This window comes from Zophobas morio, unplaced genomic scaffold (genome assembly GCF_036711695.1).
Source record: "Zophobas morio isolate AGI-343-1 ecotype UQ-CSIRO unplaced genomic scaffold, CSIRO_AGI_Zmor_V1 ptg000014l, whole genome shotgun sequence".
NCBI classification, from domain to species: domain Eukaryota; kingdom Metazoa; phylum Arthropoda; class Insecta; order Coleoptera; family Tenebrionidae; genus Zophobas; species Zophobas morio.
Genome location: NW_026972119.1, coordinates 24,451,351 through 24,476,823, shown reverse-complemented (window position 1 = coordinate 24,476,823; position 25,473 = coordinate 24,451,351). Strand labels below are relative to the sequence as shown.

The 25,473-nt window shown below is 32.3% G+C and overlaps 3 protein-coding genes across 3 annotated transcripts; all 3 read right to left on the bottom strand.

Annotated features, from left to right (window-relative positions):
* Positions 1-5,837: 5,837 nt before the first annotated feature.
* LOC135129059 (uncharacterized) lies at positions 5,838-6,793 on the bottom strand. The gene is made up of 3 exons (XM_064056141.1): positions 6,559-6,793; positions 6,175-6,512; positions 5,838-6,105 (listed from the first exon to the last, which is right to left on the bottom strand). The coding sequence occupies exons 1-3, from the start codon at positions 6,607-6,609 to the stop codon at positions 5,922-5,924; spliced, it is 573 nt and encodes a 190-aa protein (XP_063912211.1). The 5' UTR covers positions 6,610-6,793; the 3' UTR covers positions 5,838-5,921.
* A 3,345-nt stretch (positions 6,794-10,138) lies between these two features.
* Positions 10,139-11,155, bottom strand: LOC135129058 (uncharacterized). Its single transcript, XM_064056139.1, has 3 exons — positions 11,007-11,155; positions 10,589-10,953; positions 10,139-10,534 (listed from the first exon to the last, which is right to left on the bottom strand). The coding sequence occupies exons 1-3, from the start codon at positions 11,055-11,057 to the stop codon at positions 10,348-10,350; spliced, it is 603 nt and encodes a 200-aa protein (XP_063912209.1). The 5' UTR covers positions 11,058-11,155; the 3' UTR covers positions 10,139-10,347.
* A 4,532-nt stretch (positions 11,156-15,687) lies between these two features.
* LOC135128908 (uncharacterized) lies at positions 15,688-22,451 on the bottom strand. Its single transcript, XM_064055986.1, has 9 exons — positions 22,398-22,451; positions 22,124-22,334; positions 21,868-22,036; positions 21,690-21,809; positions 16,455-16,631; positions 16,269-16,402; positions 16,133-16,223; positions 15,888-16,080; positions 15,688-15,807 (listed from the first exon to the last, which is right to left on the bottom strand). The coding sequence occupies exons 1-9, from the start codon at positions 22,449-22,451 to the stop codon at positions 15,709-15,711; spliced, it is 1,248 nt and encodes a 415-aa protein (XP_063912056.1). The 3' UTR covers positions 15,688-15,708.
* Positions 22,452-25,473: the final 3,022 nt, after the last annotated feature.

The following is a 25,473-nucleotide window of genomic DNA, read 5'->3' as shown; positions in this document are numbered from 1 at the left end:
CCAATATCACCCCTTACTGCGTTTGCTTGTTGTCTAAAATCTTTCACTAAGTTTATGGCATCTACCAACAACATGTTGGGTTTTTCTAACTTTTCTATTACCTCACATACGAATTGATAATTGCTTCTTAGAAAAGCTAGATCTTGTCGCAAGTCTTTGTTTTCCAAAATATTTATGCAATCTTTAATCGATTGAGAAGAATCTTCGCTAAACTCCGTAACTACTTCCTCAAATTCTTTGATATATTTGTCATAATAAAATGTGGCCTGTAACCATGTTCCCCACCTCGTTATAATCGTCTCTGGGGGCAATGGTGTGTTTGGAAATTTTTCCTTAAAATGTTGCACTCTTAGTGGGGCTTTAACAAAAATCTTTTTACCATTTGTCACTAATTTATTAACAGTAGGAAACTGCAAACGTATTCCTTCAGCCACTCTGTTTAAACCGTGGCCAATGCAAGTAGAGTGAATTAAATTGGGGTACAATATTTTTAGATTATTCCCTGTTTTCAACATATAACGAGCTGCATCCGAGATCATCAATAAAATTTTATTGGCAAAAATAGTGACGTAAGACTGTCATTTACAAATCTGGTAATCGTATTGCCATTTGTTTTATCAAACATTTTCAAACTTACTACATACTCTCGACTAGGGAAATTTTCATTTAAGATTCCAACAATTAAACTTGCCACGTATCTTCCACAACTATCGGTTGTTTCATCGACAGCGAACCATAAATAATTATCTCCAATGCGATGTTTAATTTCGTTGTAAACTTGCTGAAACAACATAATCTTTTCGGAGAGTACTTTCAACCGGAATATGTCGATTGCAGTGTTTTTCAAGGAATTCTTGAAGAGCGCCTTTCTCCAATTTTTTTAAAGGTATATAGGACTGGATCATCATTTTACATAAATCGAAATTAAACTGAAACTGCTCATCTTTTGTGGAAGTAGATGCAACAGATTCATGTATGGTCTGCTGTTTAATTTTAGAAACTTCAAGTATTTTCTTCCTTTCTACATGAAGAGTCGTTCTGACACGTTGCGTCACGTTATATTTTTTATCACTTTGAATCGAAAACAACGTACATATACAGGATTAACAAAGGAAAATAGATAAAAAAAAAATAGTGGGCTTACGGTTTTCACACAAGCTCTGCAGAATATTTTGTTGTTTTCTAAACTTAATTCTGGAAAATCCCTAATCCACTCATCCGGCGTCGATTTTACTTTCGGCATTCTTTTAAAATATGAGTAATATTACCAAAAAGAACTCAACATGTAACAAGGGAGAACCACGTATAACACTGTACTACGACAGATGCGATAGACTGATGGTAGTGAAATAAACAGTTCATTTATTTATTTATTTACTAGCTGACCCCGTGAACTTCGTTTCACCTACAACTTAATTTTGAATCTGCAAACCGAATGCTTTGAAATCTTGCAGATGTTTTAAACATCTGATAAGCATAATAAATTTGTATTGAAAATAATACTTACTTCCTCCAAAAAATTAATGACGTCAGCCCAAAATTTTGCCAAATGAATCCTTTTTAAAATATCCAAAATAGGATGAGACTATACTTGTGATTTGACTTGTCATTCCATTCATATTTTTTAGTTTTGCTTATAGGGGGTGTCTCAAAAAAAATTAACCACTGAGTCAGTTTATTTTACTGATTGAATCAAGAATTGCAAAACTAAATTTTTAGATTTATTGCAGACGTTTTGAAGGTACTGTTTGACATGATACGTTTTTAATTAAACTATATCTGTTTATCAAGCCCAAAAACTTGATGACGTCATCTCAAGATTTTGCCGAATAAATCCTATCTAAAATGTGCAAAATATCATCAGTATATTTTCGTAAATTTATCATTGCATTCGTATTTTTTAGATTTGCTTTTACAGTGACAAAAAAAAATGTATGGATCAGTCAATTTATTTTAGAAAATAACTCAAGAGTTGCAGAAATGACATAATTAATATAATTCATAATGTTTAAATATGATAACTATTAATATGTGATAGTTAAACCGAAAAGCATTTTCCTAAGAACACGAGGTTAGCAAAAACAAATTAGTTTGTTTAAACATTGTTAAATTAACCCCGAACATGTACAATTTCTGAGCGAAAATATAAAAAATAATTTTTGCAATCTCATCGTGACGTACGATGACGCCACTGTCACGTGAGCCACCTGATAAAAGGTCACATTTTTCGGTCCTCTGCGTTTAGTTTTGATTTCGGTTTGGTGGCAGCAACATCAGAGTCCGTTTTGGCTTAAAAGTAGGGCTCTTTTCACGAATTTCTAATTTATATATTTAAATATTAGTGAAAATGTGTTGTATTAGTACTGTGAACACGAACGAAAATGGATATTTCTTCGAAAAGGACCGAAAACAGGGTAAGTTCGAGTTCAGTTTTAATTTATCGGATTCCGTGATTCGTTCACTCGACAATATTTAAATTTTGGGAAAATTTTCGAAACGATTGAAATCGGTTGATCAAAGCTATACATTTTCACGACATAAATAAATAAATTTTAAACATAATTAATATCATTTATAATGTTTAAATATGATAAGCATCAATGTATGATAATTAAACCGAAACCCGTTGTCCTACAAGCCCGAAATTATTAAAAACAAATCAATTTGTTTAAACAATGTTAAATTATCCCCGAAAATGTGCATTTTCCCGGCCAAAATATGAAAAATAAATTTTGCAATCTCATCGTGACGTACGATGACGTCAATGTCACCTGAGCTACTTGTATAAAGGTCACGTGTTTCGGTCCTTTGTGTTCAGTTTTAATTTCTGTTTGATGGCGGCAAGATCGTCGCTTCATTTCGGCGTAAAAGTGGAGCGTTTTAGCGAATTTCTAGTTTATTATTAACACATATTACGGAAAATATGTTGTGTTAGTGCTGTGAACACGAACGAAAATGGATATTTTTCCGAAAAGGACCTAAAACAGGGTAAGTACGACTTCAGTTTTAATTTATCGGATTCCGTGATTCGTTTCGTCGACAATGTATACATTTTGGATAAATTTTCGAAACGATTGAAGTTGGTGGGTCAAAGCTATACATTTTCGCGATATAATTAAATAAAATTTAAACATAATTAATACAATTCATAATGTTCAAATATGATAACTATCAATATATGATAATTAAACCGAAATCCGTTTTCCTAAGAACACGAGGTTAGTAAAAACAAATTAGTTTGTTCGTGACGTACGATGATGTCACTGTCACGTGAGCTACCAGACAAAAGGTCACATTTTCGATCCTTTCTGTTCAGTTTTGATTCCGGTCTGGTAGCACCAACATTGGAGCTTCGTTTTGGGTTAAAAGTAGCACATGTTCGCGAATTTCTAATTTATTGTTAATAAATATTAGCGAAAATGTTTTGTGTTAAGTGCTGTGAAGGAAAGTGGATATTTTTCCAAAAATGCCCGATTTTATTTTAAATATGTTGTTAATAACATGCATTCAGGACTGATAAAGTACGCCTTTAGAATATACAAAGTACTGCGTTCATAATTCACAAAATACCGTATTCATCATTTTTAAAGTACGGCGTTCAAATTTACAAAATACGGTGTCCTTTACCCATGCTATCAAACCTTAGTCCTCTCTTTTAATGGCAAGACGCACTCCAGACCTCCTCGTATTGTTTGGTTCTTGCTGGGCAACAGCAACGAGCGAGCAAAGTCATCGCTCTTTGGTGGCAAACGTGGAGAAATTTGTATATTGTAACTTTTGTAATTGAAGCATTTTGTACTGTATATTGTATGTGTTACTAACTTAACTTGGGTCTTGCCAATTTAGCTCCAGTGGTGCAAATGCTTTGTTTTCATGGTGCATTTGCTTGGGTTTTAATTTTGCAACAGTGCATTCTTTGGTTCAGAGTCTGAATTCTCCATGTCGTCAGACGCTTTGGCCTGGGGGGGTATTGTTGGCCCTTAGACGCTGGGTCGCATCATCCGATAAGGATGAGGTCAGTCGGCCTTGGATTTATGCGGCTGCGTTCTCCCTTGGGCGTGTGAGCGCTGCGACCAATAGATTTCGTTCCGAGTTCCATGGGTGTCCTTGCTTGGGTTTTCATTTTGCAACATTCTCAATTTTTGGTGCAATTTCTTCCGGTGGTGTATTGGCTACTAACTTTGCATTTGTATTGTATCTGAATTGTATCTGTATCTGTAGTGTATTCTGTATTGTAGTTAGATTGTAGGTACCTGTATTGTATTTCCATTGTATTGCACTGTATAACGTTCTATCCCTCATTAACAAATCCTAGCCCTCTCCTTTCCTAGCGAGATCTGCTCCAGACCTTCCCGTGGTTCTTGCTGAGCATCAACTATCGAGGACAGAAAATTCAAATTCAAAACCAGCAAAGTTTCACAAAAATCTTGAAAATCGTTCGTTGGTGGCCAACGTGGAGCAAAAGAGACTTTTGTAACTCAACTATCTTTGTTAACTTTGTATTCTTAAGGAAACAAAAATATATTACATTTAATTTATTATTTATAAGGACAAATAGTCATTTGCCACACCGATGCTCATTTTTAGATTAAATGCTCACAAAACGCGTAGATGTTCAATTTGTGTCCGGGGAGATACAATGTGTGCAAGTAGGTACTTCATACTTCGAATATGAGTATCTATTCAGTTTTATTCATACCACCCAATGTCTCGCTTCAATGTTTGACTATTATGTTGATTATGAGCACAACGCTGATCAACTTCCGTATCCGAATTACCCATGAAATAAATCATTGCGATTTGCACCTGAGGTAGTTCGTCGCACATTTGATTGACTTCGTGGACGTATGTCAGCTTGTCGTCTTCTCAGCATAAAACGACATAGAATTATTTTCACCGTCAATCATATCTGTAAATTTTGTCTTGAGAATTTTAAAATATTGAAAATTTCAAATTAAATCCTCGAATAACGGTAAAGTTTGAGGTTTTGTCGAAACCAACAAAGTGAATACTATACGTAAATAGAATGGCAGATCAAAATTAATAAGAAACTTTCGCAATGCGTAACTAAATTCACTTTAACGAACACTTTTCTTAAAATAAACGACGTTTCTTGTTACGAAAAAACAAACAACGACTTGAAATGCAATAATACTTTTCACAATCGCACGGAAGAAGTAGTTTTGTATGACACGACGGTTGGGCGACAGCTCTGTCAGAAACGCCAACTATTCAAATTCATTCGAAGTGGCGATTCCCATGCAAAAGTTTTATTTTTTTTTAAACTTTTACCCGTCTTATTTTTTATAAATTTTCTTACATATAAACCTTGTCCTGACAATAAGGAACACGTAAAAAAAGAATCGTCCAATTCGGTGCAGCCGTTCTGAAGTTATGAGCGTCCATACATTTCGGCGATTCATTTTTATTAATATAGATTTATTTATTTATTCAACGGGATACCCCTTAAGATACATACAATTAATAGTAAAACAAAAAGATCCAGAAGGACATAAAAATTAAATATAAACGCAAAAATAAATAAAAGTTAACTTTCCAAAAAAAAAAAAAACAGATATAAAATAACCTGAGTAAATATACCTAAATTTAACAAAATTTAACAAAACATATTCTAACATACAGAACAGAATATATATTCTTAACAAGTTTAGACGCAAGCTAAGAGGTTAACAAGTTTCTTACTTTATTCTTAAATTTCCCTTTGGTTGTATTAAACAATAGAAATTGATCGTGATTTACCAGCCGATTAGCCTCTCTCATCATACGCAATAAAGGATGATTTCCAAACTATAGGTTTAAAATTAACATTGCAAATATTTTACTGTTCGACCAATTTTGTTTATTATTATTATTTAGGTACATCCAAAGCGGTAATGAAATATAAAATATTGTGTAAATATTTAAATAAAGACGTCAATCCTGGTGTAAGTGCAGACACAGGTACTCGGTATGCTAAAAGTCCGGAACTCCAACCCCTCATCCGGATAATTCACCGTCACCAGCTTAATATCGTTGAATTTTTGCAAACAGGTCGCCTTAAAACCAACAATACTCTCCAGACCGCAGTGTCCTCCATTTTCATACCTGAAAAACAACCAATTATTTTTCACTAAAAAATGACTAAAGCATGCTCAATCCGCGACTGCGTCTTACCGGCAAACCTGGTACGTCACCACCTGGGAAAACCCTTCGACGTTGGCGATGATCCTCGTCGCCCCATCAATGTCCGACATCTGCCTGGGGACGACCGACACGTCTTTGGTTTCGCAGAAGGGCGTCGGCCCTTCGTCGTAGTACCTACTCCCTAGCGACATCACCCTCGACGGCTGGATGATCCTCCCTCCGAAGTACGACTGCAACGCCGAGTGTTTCTGGATCAAGTTCGAGACCTCCGCCTCCGGGTAATTGGCAACGCGTTCGCAGATGTTAAACATGCAGTCTTCGACATCGTGCGGTGTACCCTTGTTGTAGCGAGTTTGAGAGTCTGCGAACTAGTCGGAATGTCAAAAAGGCATTGGAAGTGCGCTGGGTACTTACGACGTAGGAGAGCTGCAGGAGCAGGAAACCGATCCGAGTGAAAGTCACCATGGCTGACAGATTTCTTAAAACAAAATTATGTAATAATTGATAACAGTAGGATAATAATTGAAATTATTTTTTTTTTTGAGAAAAATAATCCAAAATATGTATCAAAGTGTTTTTCTTTTAATTTTCAACACATTGGATGGTTTCACAACTGTACTACACGTGGCAACGTAGCTGAAGTGTGAACGTGGAGTCAACTATTAAGTATATGTTTATAATAACACTGATGTCATCCAAATCATTTTCTGTGTTTTTGTACTATACCTATTCAATCCAATGCAAGTCTAGACGATTACTCATCTTTATCTCACTTTAGTATAAAAATTATTATTATATATTTTCAAATATAAATACGGGGTGTCTAAAAAATGGCGGATTAAATCTTCAGTACGGTATGTTCGGGAATTTCGGAGGTCCTAAAAAATAATAAAAAATTCTCTATAATCTAGATTACATAAACCAAAAAAAAAAGACATTTTTGACTTTTTTGTAAAATTTAGTGATCAGACTATTTCAAAATTAATATATGATAATAAATATGAAAAAAAAAAAATGAGTGTAATGTATTTCTATGGATAAGTTTAACTGGTTGCCGAACATCTATATTTAAAGATCAAGCACGAGAACAATGAACGATAAATTAGTTAAATAATTATCAGCACGGTAAAACTTTTGTGATTTTTAAAAATGTAAAGTCGTAAATAATCGCGATTAAATTTTACTTAGTAACATTAATCTTTCCAATAATGATGACTAAGAAAAACTACAACGTGGCGACCCCTCTCAATTTTGCATAGTAAATATGTAGTGTTTAAATTTTATTAAATATCATACTCCTGTATTTGTGGTTTATGAATCCACCCATAGTTAGACAATTAATACTTTTCTTGCAACATCATACTTAAAAACATGTTTCATATGGTAGTTTCTTGTGGAGAAATACGATTTTGCAATTAAACTCCGCCCCTCGGCTCACGACGAATAAGAAAATTCATCACAATTGAGACGAGGGCGGGTGGGCGGGGTTTGTATTTTGTTCACGACAAGAAACTGAAAATTTGTTTAAAATGGTAAATTTTGTAGACAAGTGTACGAGATAAAATTTACCATTTTAAACATGTTTGCAGTCTTTTGTTGTGAAGATTATGTATATTAAGAAGAAAAAAAAAGTTAAATAATACACCCCGCCCACCCGCCCTGTCCCATTTCTAACGATTTTTCTTTATTCGTTGTCAGCAAGGAGGCGGAGCTTAATTGCAAAATCCTTATTGTTCTATGAAAAATTACCAAAATGATCGCAATATTATATTACCGCTTCAATCCATGAACTCCATCTTGTCAGAACAGGTTCTGGAGGCAATGAACAATACGGTAAGGCTTCCCGGAAGGTGTGAATCCTCAAATGAGCTTTAAGAAATACTTACTTTACGTTGGAAATTACACCATTGACATCCTCATATTGATTCCGGGTAACTTCAACTACTAACTTTGCCCCTTGGTCGGACAACCAATGAACAATTCGTCACATTTGATGTTAGGGCGGGTGGGTGGGGCTTATTTTTAACTTTTTTTTTTAACATGTATACTTTTCTTTCAACATCATACTTAAAAACATGTTTGACATGGTAGTTTCTTGATGAGAAATAAGCATTTTCCAATTAAGCTCCGCCCCTCGGCTCACGACCTATAAGACAATTCATCACAACTGAGATGAGGGCGGGTGGGCGGGGTTTGTATTTTGCCTAAGAAACTCAAAATTTGTTTAAAATGGTAAGTTTGTAGAGAAGTGTGAGAAATAAAATTTACCATTTTAAACATGTTTTCAGTCTTTTGTTGTGAAGATTATGTATATTAAGAAGAAAAAAAAGTCCATTTTTGTAAGTCTAGTTCGTCATTTGGCATAGAAAACTTCAGCCTTCATCTAATCAAAAAAAACTATGACATCCAAAAGCGGAGGTGGGTGGGGTTAGTTTTACTTTTTCGTCCAATAAAATGAGTGACCAAAAAGAAAACCGTGTCGGTGGGTGGAGCCACTTCAATGTTTTATCGCACACAAGATATTTGTAATATTATTAAGGACTACCAACGTCTGGGGTTATAGAACTTTAAAAACAATACTCATTGAATTTGTGTAAAATCATTAATAGCTAAAAAAAATTTTAAATGTGACATTCATTATTTTCTCCCAACACCCTTAAACTTAATTAAATTTCTTAGAGGATACATCATTTGCTAAAATCAGGTCTTATCTTAGCAGGTACTAGGCTGACCCGCCCGCCCTCTATTTTCTTAGAGATAATATGTCATTTGTAAAATCTTAGTCTTAAGAAAGGGTGGGTGGGCGTGGCTAGTATCTGCTAAGATAAGGCTGAATTTGGTAAATGACTTCCTTTTTTTAGAGGGTGCCATTTGCCAAAATCGATCATATTTTAGCAGGTACTAGCCCCGCCCACCCGCCCTCTCCTTTCTTACAGGGCCTCTCATTTGCCAAAATCACCCTTATCATAGCAGGTACTAGCCCCGCCCACCCACCCTCTCTTTTCTTAGAACGTATGTCATCTGCCAAAATCAGTTTTAACTAAATACTCATGACTAACTTTTACAAAAAATTATCAAAATTTGGAAAAATTAGGAGCCTACGTTTTGTTCTTAATCTACATCATAAAAAAAATCTATTATTATTTTGGGACTCTCGAAACCGTCGTGCATAACGTACTGAAGAGTTAATCGGCCATTTTCCGGACACCCGGTATCTATAATAAAAATCGACATAGATAATAGAGATAGACGGAAACCGGAAAGCAATTTTTCGTATTTTTGGGGTGATGAACCGTCTAGAAAACATGAAAGTGGCCATTTAAAGCATGGAGCCCAGAAAAATACTTCCTTAGTGTATATTTTTGAAGTCGGGAAGCAAAATGAGGAAGACTATTTATAAATTATTGTCTATTCTAACTTAAATTGTAAAATGTTATGAAGTTTAGATCGTGTTGCGAAAATCTGAGTGCCCTTGGGTAAAAATCAAGGCGGGGTCATAACCCACAAGAACATAAGTATTTTATAAAATTAAAAAAAAATGACAAATTTTGAGAGAACGTCATCTAATCATTGAAGGGGATGAATAGACAAATTAATTTAGACGACACTCAGACGGAAACGGGTCACCTATTTTTTCATACTCTAGGGGCCATGAAACGTCGAGAAAACATGAAAGCTTAGCTTCTACTTGGGCAAAAGAATGGTCTGACTGATCTGAGTGGGCGTGACCTCTAATATGACGTCATCAATATTTTTAAATAGCAACACAAGTGTTCGATATTAGTTTTTAAAATTGTTTGTAAACGTAATCTGAAACATTTTTGTATTATGTAATATTAAATATTGATTTCACCCAACTAGACACAATTTTCCCAGGTTAAGAGAAAATTTATATTTAAACTCTAGGGATTCGTAGGAACGGGGTTGGGACAAATCTAAGATAGAGAATTAACAGACTAGGAAGAGGAGACTAGGAAGAGGAGGAAAAACAATATAAAACAGAAACAAGCAATTTATTGAACCGTGTAACACACATAAATAACTGTGGTCTTATTCTTCTCACTACCAATATAATTGTTTCTGTCAACTTCAACACGATTTTTACAGATGAAATTAATACAACCTTACACATTAACAACTTTAGTAAAATTGTAAAAATTGATACTAATAATACTTAACATACTAATAGTCGTGAACGAAAATTTAATCTTCTTTATTTCTGACAGTGCACACACAGTCACTTGGTATACTCACCCGAACGTACTCAGGTTTTCCGGTATCTTGATCTATTCCCAACATTGTAATAGTACTCCATCTCTGTACACATTTGGCGTGCCGGTAAGTCCCAAAACCCGATAAAGTCGTGCAATAGCTCTTGTGTTTCGATTTTCTGTTCAAAGAATACGGTGATAAATACAACATTTCAAAATTTTGCCACACTCACCTGCATATTTTGCCCCTTACGATCTGTTTACGGTTATCTTGGTTAACAATGTACATAAATTTAGAGTCGACGGTAAACACCGAAGACGGAACAAAGGTCACATCGTCTGTCCAACATACACTTTGGTACTCATCCGGCGATCCTCCACTTCTGTCACTACCATCAGGAGCTTTTTCCAGTGTTTCGTAGACAGTTTTATTCGTAAAAAACGAGTCTAGAATTGGATGACGATCAAGAATCTTCTTTACATCCTCTTGTTGACCACGATCAAGTTGGGTTTCGTTGCATATGTTGTGTTTGTAGATGCAGCCGTTGTTTATCAGGGGCAATTTGCGCTTTTGATACCGGCCACGGGACGAAGTTAGCTGAATTGAGGTTTATTAAACTCATTCTAAATAAAGTTGATTAATTGTCTCACCATGGGTACTAACAACTGCAGGATTAACATCAGAAGTATTGTGTGGTTCATGTCGAACGCAAAGTAGCAGCTACATCAAATTCGCGTCAGAAACTGAACCTAATGGACGAATTTTAAAAACGGTAGCCCGATTCACTGACGTAATGCATCTATAAATTTCCCAAGGTGTTGTACCGCAGTGTCAAATCGAAATCTACCGCCATACCACAAGCCGGAAGCTGAAAAGCCAACCATGATTAAAATTAATCATTTTGTAAATAGCGCATAACTAAAAAAAATATTTCTGTGTATTTATCCATTCGCGATCTTTATATGTATAGTAAAGTAGGCTTTGATATTTTTTCTTTAAGTTGGATAAACTGATTTGATGATTTAGTTTTTTGTCTGATAGTGATCTGATATTTTTTAATTTTCTTTTTTCATAGGTGAGAATATCCAACTGTGGCGAAAATTTCATCAACAACAACAAATCATTAAAAAAATGAAAAATGTAAAATTTATAAATTTGAAAAAATGATGAATAGAAGAACTGAAAAACCAAGAAATCGAAAAATCTAAAATTGAAAAAGGTCCCAGAATTGAGAAATCGAGAAATCGAAAAACCAAAAATTGAAAATTCAAAACATGAAGAGGTTGCAAGATTAAATCGATAAGCCGAAGGGTCGGAAAATGAAAAATAGAGGAACTGAAAAATCGAGACATCTAAAATTGAAAAAATCGAAAAAATGAAGGATCGAGAAATGAAATCCAGAAATTGAAAAATCCCAGAATTGAAATGTTGAAAAATCAAAAAATTGAAAAACCGAAAACTGAAAAATTGGAGAATGCAAAAAATTAAAAATTGAAAATTCCAAAGAAAATTCCAAACATCACGAAATTCTAAGATTGATTAATCGAAAAGCCTGAAAGTCGAAAACTCGAAAAACTTAGAAATCGAAAAATCGAAAAATGGAACAATTTTAAAAACGAAAAAACTAAGAAATCGAAAACTTGAAAATGGGGAAATAAAAAAATCGAGATGGAAGATTGATAAATCAAAAGCCCAGAGGTGGAACAATCGGAGAAACTAAACTTCGAAAAACTTGGAAAATTTATAAAACGAATAAATAAAAAATTGAAAAATCGAATAATCGAGAAATTGAATATTCGAAAAATCGGAACATCGGAAAAATCATAAAAAAATTAAAAATGTAAAACTTATAAATTTGAAAAAATTTGAATTGAAAGAATTGAGAAATTGAGAAATCTAAAAATAGAAAAACCAAAAATTGAAAATTCAAAACACCAAGATATTGCAAGATTATATCCATAAGCCGAAAAGTCGGAAAATGAAAAATAGAGGAACTGAAAAATCGAGAAATCGAAAAATCTAAAATTGAAAAAATCGAAAAAATGAAGGATCGAAAAATGAAATCCAGAAATTGAAAAATCCCAGAATTGAAATATTGAAAAATTAAAAAATTGAAAAACCGAAAACTGAAAAATTGAAGAATGCAAAAAATTAAAAATTGAAAATTCTAAAGAAAATTCCAAACATCACGAAATTCTAAGATTGATTTGATTAATCGAAAAACCTTAAAGTCGAAAAGCCGAAAAACTTAGAAATCGGAAAATCGAAAAATGGAACAATTTTAAAAACGAAAAAACTAAGAAATCGAAAACTTGAAAAATAGGGAAATCATAAAATCGAATCATTTTAAAAAGCGAAAAACCGAAAAACTGAAAAATCAAACAATTGAAAAATCGAAAAATTAAAGAATCGAAAAATTGAAAAATCGAACAAAAATTAGAGGATGTAATTGAAAGATCGAGAAATCGAAGAGGCGAAAAATCGAAAAATTCTGCAATTGAACAATCCAGAAATTGAAAGATTGGAAAGTCGAAATTTTGAAAAACCGAGAAGTCGAAAAATGGAATCACCAAAAATTAATACTCGTCAAGGTACTAGATCCGCCCACCCACTCTTTATTTTCTTGGAAGAATAGGTCATCTGCCAAAAATAATCTTATTTTAGCAAGTATGAGACCAATTTTTGCAAATGATATATTCTTAAACATAATAGGGGTGGGTGGGCGGGGCTAGTATATGTCAAGATAAGACTGATTTTGGACAATCACATATGCTCCAAGAAAATAAGGTTGGGTGGGCGGGGCTAGAACTTTCTAAGATAAGATAGATTTTGGCAGACGACTTATTCCTCTAAAAAAATAAAAAAAATTAAAAATCAAAAATCGACAATTTGAAAAATAAAAAATGGAACTGCAAATTCGAAAAATAGAAAAATAGAAATATGTAAAATTTAAGAAATCGAAAAATTAATATGTTGACGAAATGAGTAATCGAAAAATTGAAAAATCCAGAAATTAAAAAAATCCGAAAGTTGAAATGTTGAAAAATTGAGAAATCGACAAATTGAAAAATGGAACAATTTTAAAAACGAAAAAACTAAGAAATTGAAAACTTGAAAAATGGGGAAATCAAAAAATCGAACTATTTGAAAAAGCGAAAAACCGAAAAATGGAAATATCAAACAATTGAAACATTAAAGAATCGAAAAACTGAAAAAGCGGGAAATTTGAAAAAGTCGAAACATCGAAGAGATTGAAAAACTGAAAAATCGAAAAACTGAAAAATCCAAAGCCGAGAAGTGGAAAAAACTCAGAAATCCAAAACTTGAAAATTCGGGAAATCTAAAAATCGAACCATTTTAAAAAGTTTAAAACCGAAAAGTCGAAAAATCAAATAATTGAAAAACCGAAGAATTAAAGAATCAAAAAAATGAAAAAGCGAAAATTTAGAAAAAGTCGAAACATCGAGATGGAAGATTGATAAATCATCCCAGAGGTGGAAAAATCGGAAAATCTAAACTTAGAAATATTTGGAAAATTTAAAAAACGAATAAATAAAAAATTGAAAAATCGAATAATCGAGAAATTGAATAGTCGAAAAATCGGAAGATCGGAAAAATCATTAAAAAAATGAAAAGTATAAAACTTATAAATTTGAAAAAATAATGAATAGAAGAACTGAAAAATCAAGAAATCGAAAAATCTAAAATTGAAAATTCCAAAGAAAATTCGGAAAATCGAAAAATTGAATCATGAAAAGATCGAGAAATTGAAAAATTAAGAATTGAAAATCTGGAAAAATTTAAAAAATCGAAAAATCGAGAAATCAAAAAATTGAAGAATCAAAGAGTTGGAAAATGGAATAATCGAAAAAACTAAAAAATTGAAAAGTTCAAACCCGAGAAGTGGAAAATCGAAAGATGGAAAAAATTACCCAAAAATTGAAAAATTAAAATTCAAAAAATCGATATAGAAAAATTGAAAAATCAAAACGAAAATTTGATAAATCGAGAATGGAATAATTCAAAAACTGAAAAATGTAAAACCGAGAAGTCCGAAGATCGAGAATTCGAATCATCACAAATTAAAAAATCTTAATATGTCCAAAAAAAAGAAGAGAAAAGTGAATAATTCAGAAATCGAAAAATGGAACAATTTTAAAATCGAAAAATTGAAAAATCCAAACATCGATAAATTAGAATATCGGTACCTAAATCGAAAAGCCGAAAGATGAAAAACTTGAAAAACCTGGAAATCGGAAAACCAAAACATCGCGAAATCTAAACATCAAAAGATCGAGAAATAGAAAACTGAAGAATTGAAGAAACATAAAGGATTAACAAAATGAAGAAATGAAAACTGAAGAATCGAGACGTCGAGTAATCGAAACATCGAAAAGTTGAGAAATGGGAAAATCTAAAAGTCGGACAATGAGATATCGAAACATAAAAAAACGAGGAATCGAAAATTCGTAAAATTTTAATACATTTACGTATTTTTTTTTGTTGCTGAGGAAGGTCAATCAAATTTTGGCTAGCGGTTTATCATCTACATGATACGTGCATTTTGTTTGTGCCTAATCTGAAAACCAACTTGAGGTCAATTTCGAACCTTCTTTTAACAACATTGCAAATATTTTACTGTTCCATCTGACAGCTGAAATATTGAAAAACCTAAAAATGGAAGGAAAATCAAAGAATCGAAACAGCGAAAAAATCCCAAACTGAAACATCGAAAAATTGAGAAATGGAGAAATGGGAAAATAAAAAAAATCGGAGTTTAGACAGTAGGTACTTCCCTCGCTATCGGAAACGTGACGACTGCATGCCTATTATGTTTTGTTGTTAGTTTTTGTTAAAAACTCTGCTAACCAATAGATCATTAATTTTCCTCTGATATTCCTGTTAAAATTATTCGACGTATTTTGCATTAATTTGTGGTATATTTTGATTTTAATAAACACATTATTATTTAAACAAATTGTACCACTAACAAACATTTAATGACTCTGCGCCCTGTAAAAAGTGATATTTTATCCATGTGCGAATTTTCAAGCGATTCTATGATGGTTATGACCCAAAAAACTTGAGAAGAAAACATACAATGGTGCTTTTTTTACGATATTTCTCAGCCATATTTTTTTAGTTGATTGAACTGGTCTCTGCGCTCTAGAATACGAAAAAGCTGCAGTTTGATGTATGATACATCTATGTTAATATCATTTTTTCATACAAAAACCCCAAAAAATGTTATACCTCGTCTAGCGAGTCCCCTTAACTGCATATTTAACACAAACAGTAGCAATGTAGTCAGTGGCGTCGCGCCTGAAATACCTGCCATATCTCCATGACCGTCTAATAGCTAATTTGCGCGAACTTTTCCGTTAATTTTTTCAAGTCCATGGGTTTCTCGTCTAAGACAAGCTTTACTTGCTTTGATAAGACGTAGACGACCTGGAAGGGTATGCATGTTAGTGCGTCAAACAACGATGGGTTAAGCCAGGTCAAACTGGTCGGAATCAACTTGTACAAACTTTATCGTAGTCGTGAATGGTGGAAGCTTTCATTTCGCGTCGCGTTTTCGAAAGAAGCCACATGGTCCTCGAGAAGAGCTCGAAAAAGAACGGGGTTTTGGACGAGCACGTAAAAATAGTTGGTTGATAGCAAGCACTACTCCTGTCTGGGTCCATTCCAACATGCAGAATTTTTGCCAACATTCGCACAACTCTTGAATGAATAATAATATTAGACGGAGTTGGTTTATTTTGGTTTGATTCACCTCTCGCTGGACGCGATGATGCCGGGCTCGTAGATTTTTTCCTCGACTTGGGATTGGTAGAAGTTCTTGTTGTGGTGCTTCTTGTAGTGTCCTAGAAAACGTTGTCATATTATGAAAATTAGTTTTTTTTACGTACTAAGGGCTTCGATGGTTAAGAGGCAGGGCTTCAAGTGTTCGTACTCGATGCTTTCGTTGGTGGCGGTGCTCTGGACTCTAGCGGAGTATCGCGAGTTTTCGCTGTATCTGGAGGACATGGACGCTAAAGAAATACTGGAATTTTGTTTGTTTTACGATTTTTGGTTAAAATTTTTGGTTTTGTTACCGAACGTCGTCGTATTCTAGTAAGTTGTCGAAAGAAGCCGTTTTGTGTCTGGTGGAAGGCTTGTCGAAGTCCATTAACAGGGTCATTTTTTTCATTTCGCAGTCGAGGGGTTCGAATTCGTCGCGGAAAAATAGGTCCGATTCTGGGACGACGCTGGTGAGGGGTTCTGCAAGAAGACTACGAGAAGATAAATAAACAATATGAATACTTTAAAAAAATTAATAAACAAAAAAGGTGACAAAAAGAGCTTCAAAAAAAGGATTCTGTTTGGTAAATCTCACTCTTAGATTTTTAAGTTTCTTGGTTTTTAATCTTTCGATTTTTTTATTGTTCTTTTCTTCAATTTTTCAAGTTCTTGATTTCCAATTTTTCGTTCTTACTTTTTCGATTTTTCATTTTTAACTTTTCGACTTTACAATTCTGCAATTTTTTGATTTTTTTATTCGTATAGTTGAAAAACTGAAAAAGTGGAAAATTAACAAATGCCAGAAGGAAAAATGTACGAATCGAACAACTGGAAAATCCAAAAATTGTAAAATCGAAAACGTACATATAGAATAGTCAAAATTGTAGCATGGAAAGATCGAAAAACTGAAAAATTAAATATCGAGAAACGAAACATTAATTAAATGAAAAATCCAAAAATTGGAATTTTTACTTCGAAAAAACGGAAAAATTATAAAATGAAAACATTGAAAAACCGAAACGAAAAATTGCAGAATAAAAAATTCAAAAATTAAAAGTAGAAAACTCATGGAATTGCAAAAAAAATAAAAATAAAGTAAATAAAAAACCGACTTTAAACGTATGTTTAATATTTTATTGTTGTGACTCTTTACCTATTTTTTGGTGTATTTATAACCTAAAAAGATGACAAAAACAAGTTCAAGTTCACACAATCACCATATAATAATAAATAATTGGTTACGTAAGTGGTTTTGAGGTTAGAAAAATTGGTAGCGTAATTTTCCGATTTTTTAGCTTTTCTTTTTTACAATTTTTTTTAATCATTCGATTTTCCAATTTTTACGTAGTTTCGCTTTTGGAATTTTTCAATTTCTTGATTTTTCAGTTTTCGCGATTTTGGATTTTTGATGTCTCGGCTTTTCGATTTTTCGATATTTCAATTTTTCAGTGTTTTAAATTTTAGATTTTTCGATGTTTCAGTTTTGGGAAATTTCATTATTTCGATTATTCAGTTTTTTGGTATTTAATTTTTCAATTTTTAAAGCTTTAGATTTTTCAATTTGTCGATATTTCGATTTTTCACTTCTTTGATACTTCAATTTTTGGATTTTTAAATTTTTTAGTTTTATGGAGTTTCGGTTTCTTGATCTTTCAATTTTTCGCCTTCTCGGTTTTTCAGTTTTTCCGTTTTTAAATTTTCCGATTTTTCAGTTTTTGAATTTTTCGATGTTTCGAATTTTCGACTTCTCGGCTTTTTGATTTTCCAATTTTTCGATTTTTCAGTTATTCGATTTTCTGATTTTTCGTAATTTCAGTTCTGGAATTTTTCGATGTTTCGAATTTCCGACTCTCGGCTTTTCGATTTTTAAATTTTAGATTTTGGATTTTTCAATTTTCCGATATTTTAATTTTTCAATTTGTTAAATTTTAGATTTTTCGATTTACTCATTTTTCGAATTTTTAAATTTTTAATTTTTCAGGTTTTTGATTTTTGATTTTTGGGTTAGTCGATTTTTAAAATGTCTTATTTTTTTCAAGTTTTCGATTTCTCAGTTTTTCAACATGTCAATTTGGGATTATTTTGCGATTTCCCGATTTTTTGATGATTCGATTGCTCAATCTTTTCGGATTTCGATTTTCGGTTTTTTCCAATTTTTTGATTTTTACTTTTTTTATTCGAATTCGAAAAATTGAAAATTGAAAAAGTGGAAAATTAAAAAATTGCAAGTCTAAGAACCCAAAAAACGAAAAATTGAAACATTGAAAAACTAAAAGTCGGGAAACTTAAAAAAAATTGACAGAAGGAAAAATGAATGAATCGAAAAATTGGAAAAGTCAAAAATTGTGAAACCGAAAAATTGTAACATGGAGAGATCCATTGATAAAGATAAAAAACTGAAAAATTAAATACCGAGAAACGAAACATTATAAACAGAAAAATTAAAAAATAAAATAAATGAAAATGAATAAATGAAAAATCCAAAAATTGGAAAGTTTTACTTTGAAAAAAAATGAATAATTATAAAATAAAAACATTGAAAAAGCGAAACGAAAAACTGCAAATCGAAAATTTGAAGAACCAAAAATTGAAAGTCGAACAAATGAAAAAGTTTAAAAGTGCAATCATTGAAGAATGGAAATTTTCTAAAATCGTAAAATTGAAAAAGTGAAAAATTGTAAAAATTAAAATTATTATTACAAATTAAAATTGAAAATCAAAAATTGAAAAAACCAAAAACTAAAAAATCTAATACTGAAAAATCGAAAAATGTTCATATTTTTGTTGTGTTTTTTCAAATTTTTTACCATCTCTTTGTGGCACTTATTTATAATCTGTGTTTTATTCTGTTTTGTCGGCTTTTGCGGCATTTTTTATCGCTTTTTTGTCGCATTTTTTGTATTTGGCGTCTTTTTGTCACCTTTAACGTAATTTTAATCGTTTTTTTGCGAGGAAAAAAGCCTTTTTCTCATCTGTCCAATTTTTAACCATTTTTGTCACTTTTTTTATGTATTTTTTTAAATTCTTATTTTGTCGCCTCTTTTTGACATTTTTCAATCGTCTTTTGTCGCTTTTTTATCGCTTTTTTTGTTAGTTTGTTTTTTGGCGTTTTTTAATACATTTTTTACGATTTTTTTCTATGACTTTTTGTTATCTTTTTTTGTGACAAAGCAAGCTACAACCTTTTTTTTTGTCGGTTTTTTTTATCGCATATTTTGTGAGTTTTTTGTCGTCTTTTTTCATAATACATTTTTTGTAGCCCTTTTTTGTAGTTTTGTTTTTAGAATTTGGTCCCTCTTTTATGGAATTCTTATAATCCATTTTTATTTTTGTTTTGTTACTTTTTTATAACTTTTTTTAATCGCAATTTTTGTTTCTTTTTGATCTTTTTTTTATGGTGCATTTTTTTGTAATCTTTTTTACTGGCTTTTTGCAATATAAATATAACATATTTTTTGTGTGGACGTCTTTCTTGTTTTTCTGTGGCATTTTTGTGACTTATTTTTGTTTTCTTTTTTGGACAAAAAGTCACTTTTTTCTGTTGACAAAAAAGCCACAATCTTATTTTTGGTCGCTTTTTTTTGTAACTTGTAATTTTTCGATTGTGGCCTATTTCGTATTTTCAACTTTTCGACTTTCGATTTGTCGATCTTTTAGTGTTTCAATTTCTTGATGTTTGGGTGTTTGAATTTTTCGATGATTCGAATTTTCGACTTCTCGATTTTTCGATTTTCCAATTTCTCGCTTTTTCAGTTATTCAATTTTCCAATTTTTCGTAATTTCAGTTTTGGAATTTTTTAATTTTAAATTTTTGAGTTTTTTGGTATTTCGGTTTCTCGGTTTTTCAATTTTTCAGTTTTAAAATTTTTCGATTTTTAAGTTTTTCAATTTTCCGAGATTTCGATTTTTTGATTTTTCAATTTATAGATTTTTCGATTTATCGATTTCTTTTTTCGATTTTAAATTTATCAATTTTTCAGTTTTTAATCCGATTTTTCGATTTTGGCCTATTTCGTATTTTCAACTTTTCGACTTTCGATTTTTCGATCTTTTAGTGTTTCGATTTCTTGATGTTTTGAGTTTTTGAATTTTTCGATGTTTCGAATTTTCGACTTCTCGATTTTTCGATTTTCCAATTTTTCGCTTTTTCAGTTATTCAATTTTCCAATTTTTCGTAATTTCAGTTTTGGAATTTTTTAATTTTAAATTTTTGAGTTTTTTAGTATTTCGGTTTCTCGGTTTTTCAAATTTTCAGTTTTAAAATTTTTCGATTTTTAAGTTTTTCAATTTTTCGAGATTTCGATTTTTTGATTTTTCAATTTATAGATCTTTCGATTTATCGATTTCTTTTTTCAGTTTTAAATTTTTCAATTTTAAATTTATCAATTTTTCTATTTTTAATCCGATTTTTCGATTTTGGCATATTTCGTATTTTCAACTTTTCGGCTTTCGATTTTTCGATCTTTTCGTGTTTCGATTTCTTGATATTTGAGTTTTTGAATTTTTCGATGTTTCGAATTTTCGACTTCTCCACTTTTCGATTTTCCAATTTTTCGCTTTTTCAGTTATTCAATTTTCCAATTTTTCGTAATTTCAGTTCTGGTATTTTTTAATTTCTCGATTTTTCGGTTTTTCGATTCTTCAATGTTCCGATTCTTGATTTTTGCGATTTAAAATTTTTGTTTTCTGGGATTTTGATACATCTATATTAATATCATTTTTTCATACAAAAAAACAAAAAAAAATGTTATACCTCGTCTAGCGAGTCCCCTTAAGGCCGGAAAAATGTTTCAGAAGAGCTAAACCCATCAAAGCACTAGAGCAAGGTTGTTGTCTTTTACCTTTTAGTAATCTTAAAAAAATTGAAAAAAGAAGTTCTAAGATATGGAAATAGGCTGTTCACAAAGGTCGAAATTTCCATTTATAAGAAGAGTGGGCGCGCAGAACGAACTGATAACTGAGAATTAAAGACGAGATGCTAAATGTGGCATGCGACAATAGTCGTATGTAGAACCCCCATTAATATAAAAACAATATTTAAGTGAAATTTGAGTGTTTGTTCCTTAACGAAAAAGCTCAGGGAATTTTTATTCTTCTGTATCGAATACCAACACACTCACTAGATTTTCATGGCCAACCCTACTATATAAAGAGTAATTAAAGCGAAAAGATATGGGAAACTGAAATATGACAGTCGATGTTGTCATACTTTATAAAACACCTAATGAAACATGAGTAATTAAGAAAGATACAACATAAAACAGAAACGTGCAATTTATTAAAACGTGCAACATGTTCTTAACAAACACAAAAATTAGCATAAAGCAGCAATAATATTTATCTTCTTGTTGCCACTATCAAGGAGGGACATTAGCATACACCTACATTACAATCTTAATTAGTTCTTCTTAAAACATTAACGCATGCAATTATAGTAAATAACTAAAATAACACCTTCTTTAAAGTGTGAACAATTGACAACGAAACTTTAATGTTCTATATTCGCTACAGTACATACACAGTCACTTGGTACATTCACCCTAACGTACTCCGGTTTTTCGGTCTCTTCATCTACTCCCAACAGAGTAATAGTACTATATCTTTGTTCACATTGGGTTTGTCGGTACGTCCCTGACAAGCTCGTGCAGTGGTTTTTGCCTGCCGATTTTCTATTAAGAAAATACATTAAATTGATTGATAACTACTAAGTCTGTAGTGACTACTCACCTGCATATTTTACCCTTTACGATTTGCTTATATTTATCTGCGTTAACAATAAGTGTATGTCTATAGTTGACAGTTCTTACCGCGGAAGGAACATACGTTACATCTTCTGTCCAACATAAACTTTGGTACTCAGCTGGCGTACCTCCAGGAACAATATCAATCGGTGAACCTAAATACATTTATCTTTGTTAACAATTGGTTCAAGGGTATCATCGTCTGTCCAACTTAAACTTTACCACTAGTCTGACGTACCTACCATTTTTTGGAGTACCATCATCAGGAATTATCTCCAGTGTTTCGTAGACGGTTCCATTGGTAAAAAACGAGTGCAAAACTGGATAAAGATCGAGAATGTTCTTCAACTTCCCTTCTTGATCGACATCAATTTCCGTTTTGTTGCATATGTCATTTTCCGAGAAGCACTTCATCAAGTCCATGTTTGTCGATGGGTCACTGAATGAAGTTATCTGGAGCGGTAGGAATGAAAATCATTCGAATTAAGGCTGAAAATAATAAGCGATTAATCTCACCATCATGGGCACTAACAAGTGCAGGATTAGAGTCAGAAGTACTGTGTCGTTCATGGCGAATAACACTAAAATGAAGAAACTCTGAGGGGAATTTTACGCAATATTGTAAAGTTGACTATAATATTTATAAGGTTACAGAGCAGGATCTAATGCAACTGAAACATCAATTTCGCTAAGAAAGTTCAATTTATGGAAGAATTTTTACAATGGTAGGGATTCACTGACGTAGTGCTTGCATATATTTTCTAAGATTTTTTAACGCATTGTTTTAATCCTTTCTATTAAAGAATTGTTGAAACAAAGAAATCGGGCATTAACTTTGTTAGATTATGGGAGCAATACTTCAATTATCGAATCAGTGACATCTTATTTAATTTAATTATTCTATCGTTCTTCCAAAATCGTCAACTGAAATATAGCATTTTTTATAGTTACAGTGGCAAATAGTATAACAAAAAATTTTGGATTAGCGCTTTTTTTTACTTTTTGCTCATCCTAGATTCAATTAGTTTCCATTCTCACTCCATAGATGGACATAATTAGCCCCGCCCACCCACCCTGTCTTTACTTCAGTGATTGATTTCATCCGGTCTGACTGTATGAATGACCTTATTCTAAGGAGAAATAAAATTAGTCTTTAGAATGACAAGACTGGGGGTGGGCGGGGCTAGTACTTAATAAGATAAGCTGTTTTTGGCAAAGGCCATATCTTCCAAGAAAACAAGGGCGGGTGGGCGGGGCTAACATTTTATAAGAAATGACTGATTTTGACATTTTCGACTTGTTTTCAACCACTTTCGAAAATTAGTTTGCCATTTTCTTGTAGATTTACACATCCAGATACCATTTTCTTCTTCGTTTCTTCGAATATTTCTATCGTTCTTCCAAAATCGTCAACTGAAGTATAGCATTTTTTATAGTTCCAGTGGCAAATAGTAAAACAAAAAATTTTGGATTAGCGCTTTTTTTTACTTTTTGCTCATCCTAGATTCTATTAGTTTCCATTCCCACCCCATAGAAGGACATAATTAGCCCCGCCCACCCACCCTGTCTTTATTTCAGTGATTAATTTCATCCGGTCTGACTATGAATGACCTTATTCTGAGGAGAAATAAAATTAGTCTTTAGAATGACAAGACTGGGGGTGGGCGGGGCTAGTACTTAATAAGATAAGCTGTTTTTGGCAAATGGCATATCTTCCAAGAAAACAAGGGCGGGTGGGCGGGGCTAACATTTTATAAGAAATGACTGATTTTGACATTTTCGACTTGTTTTCAACCACTTTCGAAAATTAGTTTGACATTTTCTTGTAGATTTACACATCCAGATATCATTTTCTTCTTCGTTTCTTCGAATATTTCTATCGTTCTTCCAAAATCGTCAACTGAAATATAGCATTTTTTATAGTTCCAGTGGCAAATAGTAAAACAAAAAATTTTGGATTTGCGCTTTTTTTTAATTTTTGCTCATCCTAGATTCTATTAGTTTCCTTTCCCACTCCACAGAACTACAAAATTAGCATTTTATAGGATGTGACTGATTTTGCCATTTTCGACATCTTCGACCATTTTTCAACCAAACTTTTATAAAACAGTGTTCGCCATTTATATAAGTGTGATAAAGTGAAAAAGAAAGTGGTTGCTTTTAAATTCTTTACTATTCTGAAAACGAAAGAGAGCAATTTGGAAACCATTGGTACAAAATCTTGAAAATTGTCGGGGCAAAAACCCCAAGTTTTCGGACTACCCCTAAATAGTTTACATTTTTTTTTTAAGTCTGTAAGGCCCTTGAATTCAGCAGAATCCCTTATTAAAATTTTTCGCTTGATCTTCTAATTTCATTTTGGTACGAGATGTCATTGCTTAAAGAGATTTTTTCAAGATGAATTGACATGAATAAATCACAAGACGCAGTCGAGTGACTAAAAGAGTATTAACCGAGTACATTTTAATTTTTTTCCTAAAATAATTGATAGATGAACTCGTATTAAACTCTAATCAAAATTTATTGTAAACCTTGATAATAGTATGCGTCAAAGATCTCTGAAAGATAGATAATACTTTGGCAATGACAGTTCTTCAAGATTTCTTAATGAGAGATTTGAGTTTAACATACTTTCCCTTGTATGAAATTTCTGTTTGGAAACTGAAGATATCTGCAACAATTGAGAAGTTTCTAATAGAAAAAGAATTGGGCCTAAGACCGAGCTTTGGGGTACGCCTGATGTTATTAAGCCAATTTTGGATTTACCAGACTCGGTTACTCGATTATGTAAATAGGATTTAAAAAACGAAACAAATTTGATCGAACCCATAATTTTCCAGTTTGGCGCAGAGGAGATGGTGGTCCAAAGTATCAAAAGTTTTTGAATAATCCAAAAGAGTTACAACACTTGCATGGTTTCTGTCAAGTTCAATCAGGCAATCATCGATAACAGAAGCTAGAGCTGTCGTTGTGCTAAATCCCTTGCGAAAACCAGATTGATCTTCTGATAATATCTCTTCTTTTACTGTAAATTTAAAGATTTGATTATAGATACATTTTTCTAAAACTTTAGATAACGTTGGAAGAATACTTGGTCCTTAGGTCTTCAGGAGAATTTAGCTCATCGGTTTTGGGAATAAGATGAATTAAAGCCACTTTCCATAATTCTCGAAAGTAACCAGTCTCTAGACAGCAATTAACTATGTGAGTAATTGGCTGAACTATATTAGGACAATATAATTTAATCATGTAAGCAGAGATACCATCAACACCTATAGCATTCATTTATTTCATCAACACTGAATGTAGATAGATCACATCCTTTAACTTTTTTTTTTGAATATTTAACTTTTTAGAGCAACTTATTGTCTTTTTTTATTTGAACTATTACTTTCATAATGTAAGGACGCTTTTTTCCCGTTTCAATGTAGCAACCGTAGAACTTGTTAGCTGTTTATAAAATAGCCAGTGCTGTGCAGATTTTGTTTGTTTATACAAACTTAATGCGCGACTTCTTTGTTCCAACAATTTCTTAATAAAAGGGGTTAAAACATCTTAAAAAATATATGCAGGCACTACGTCATTGAATCCC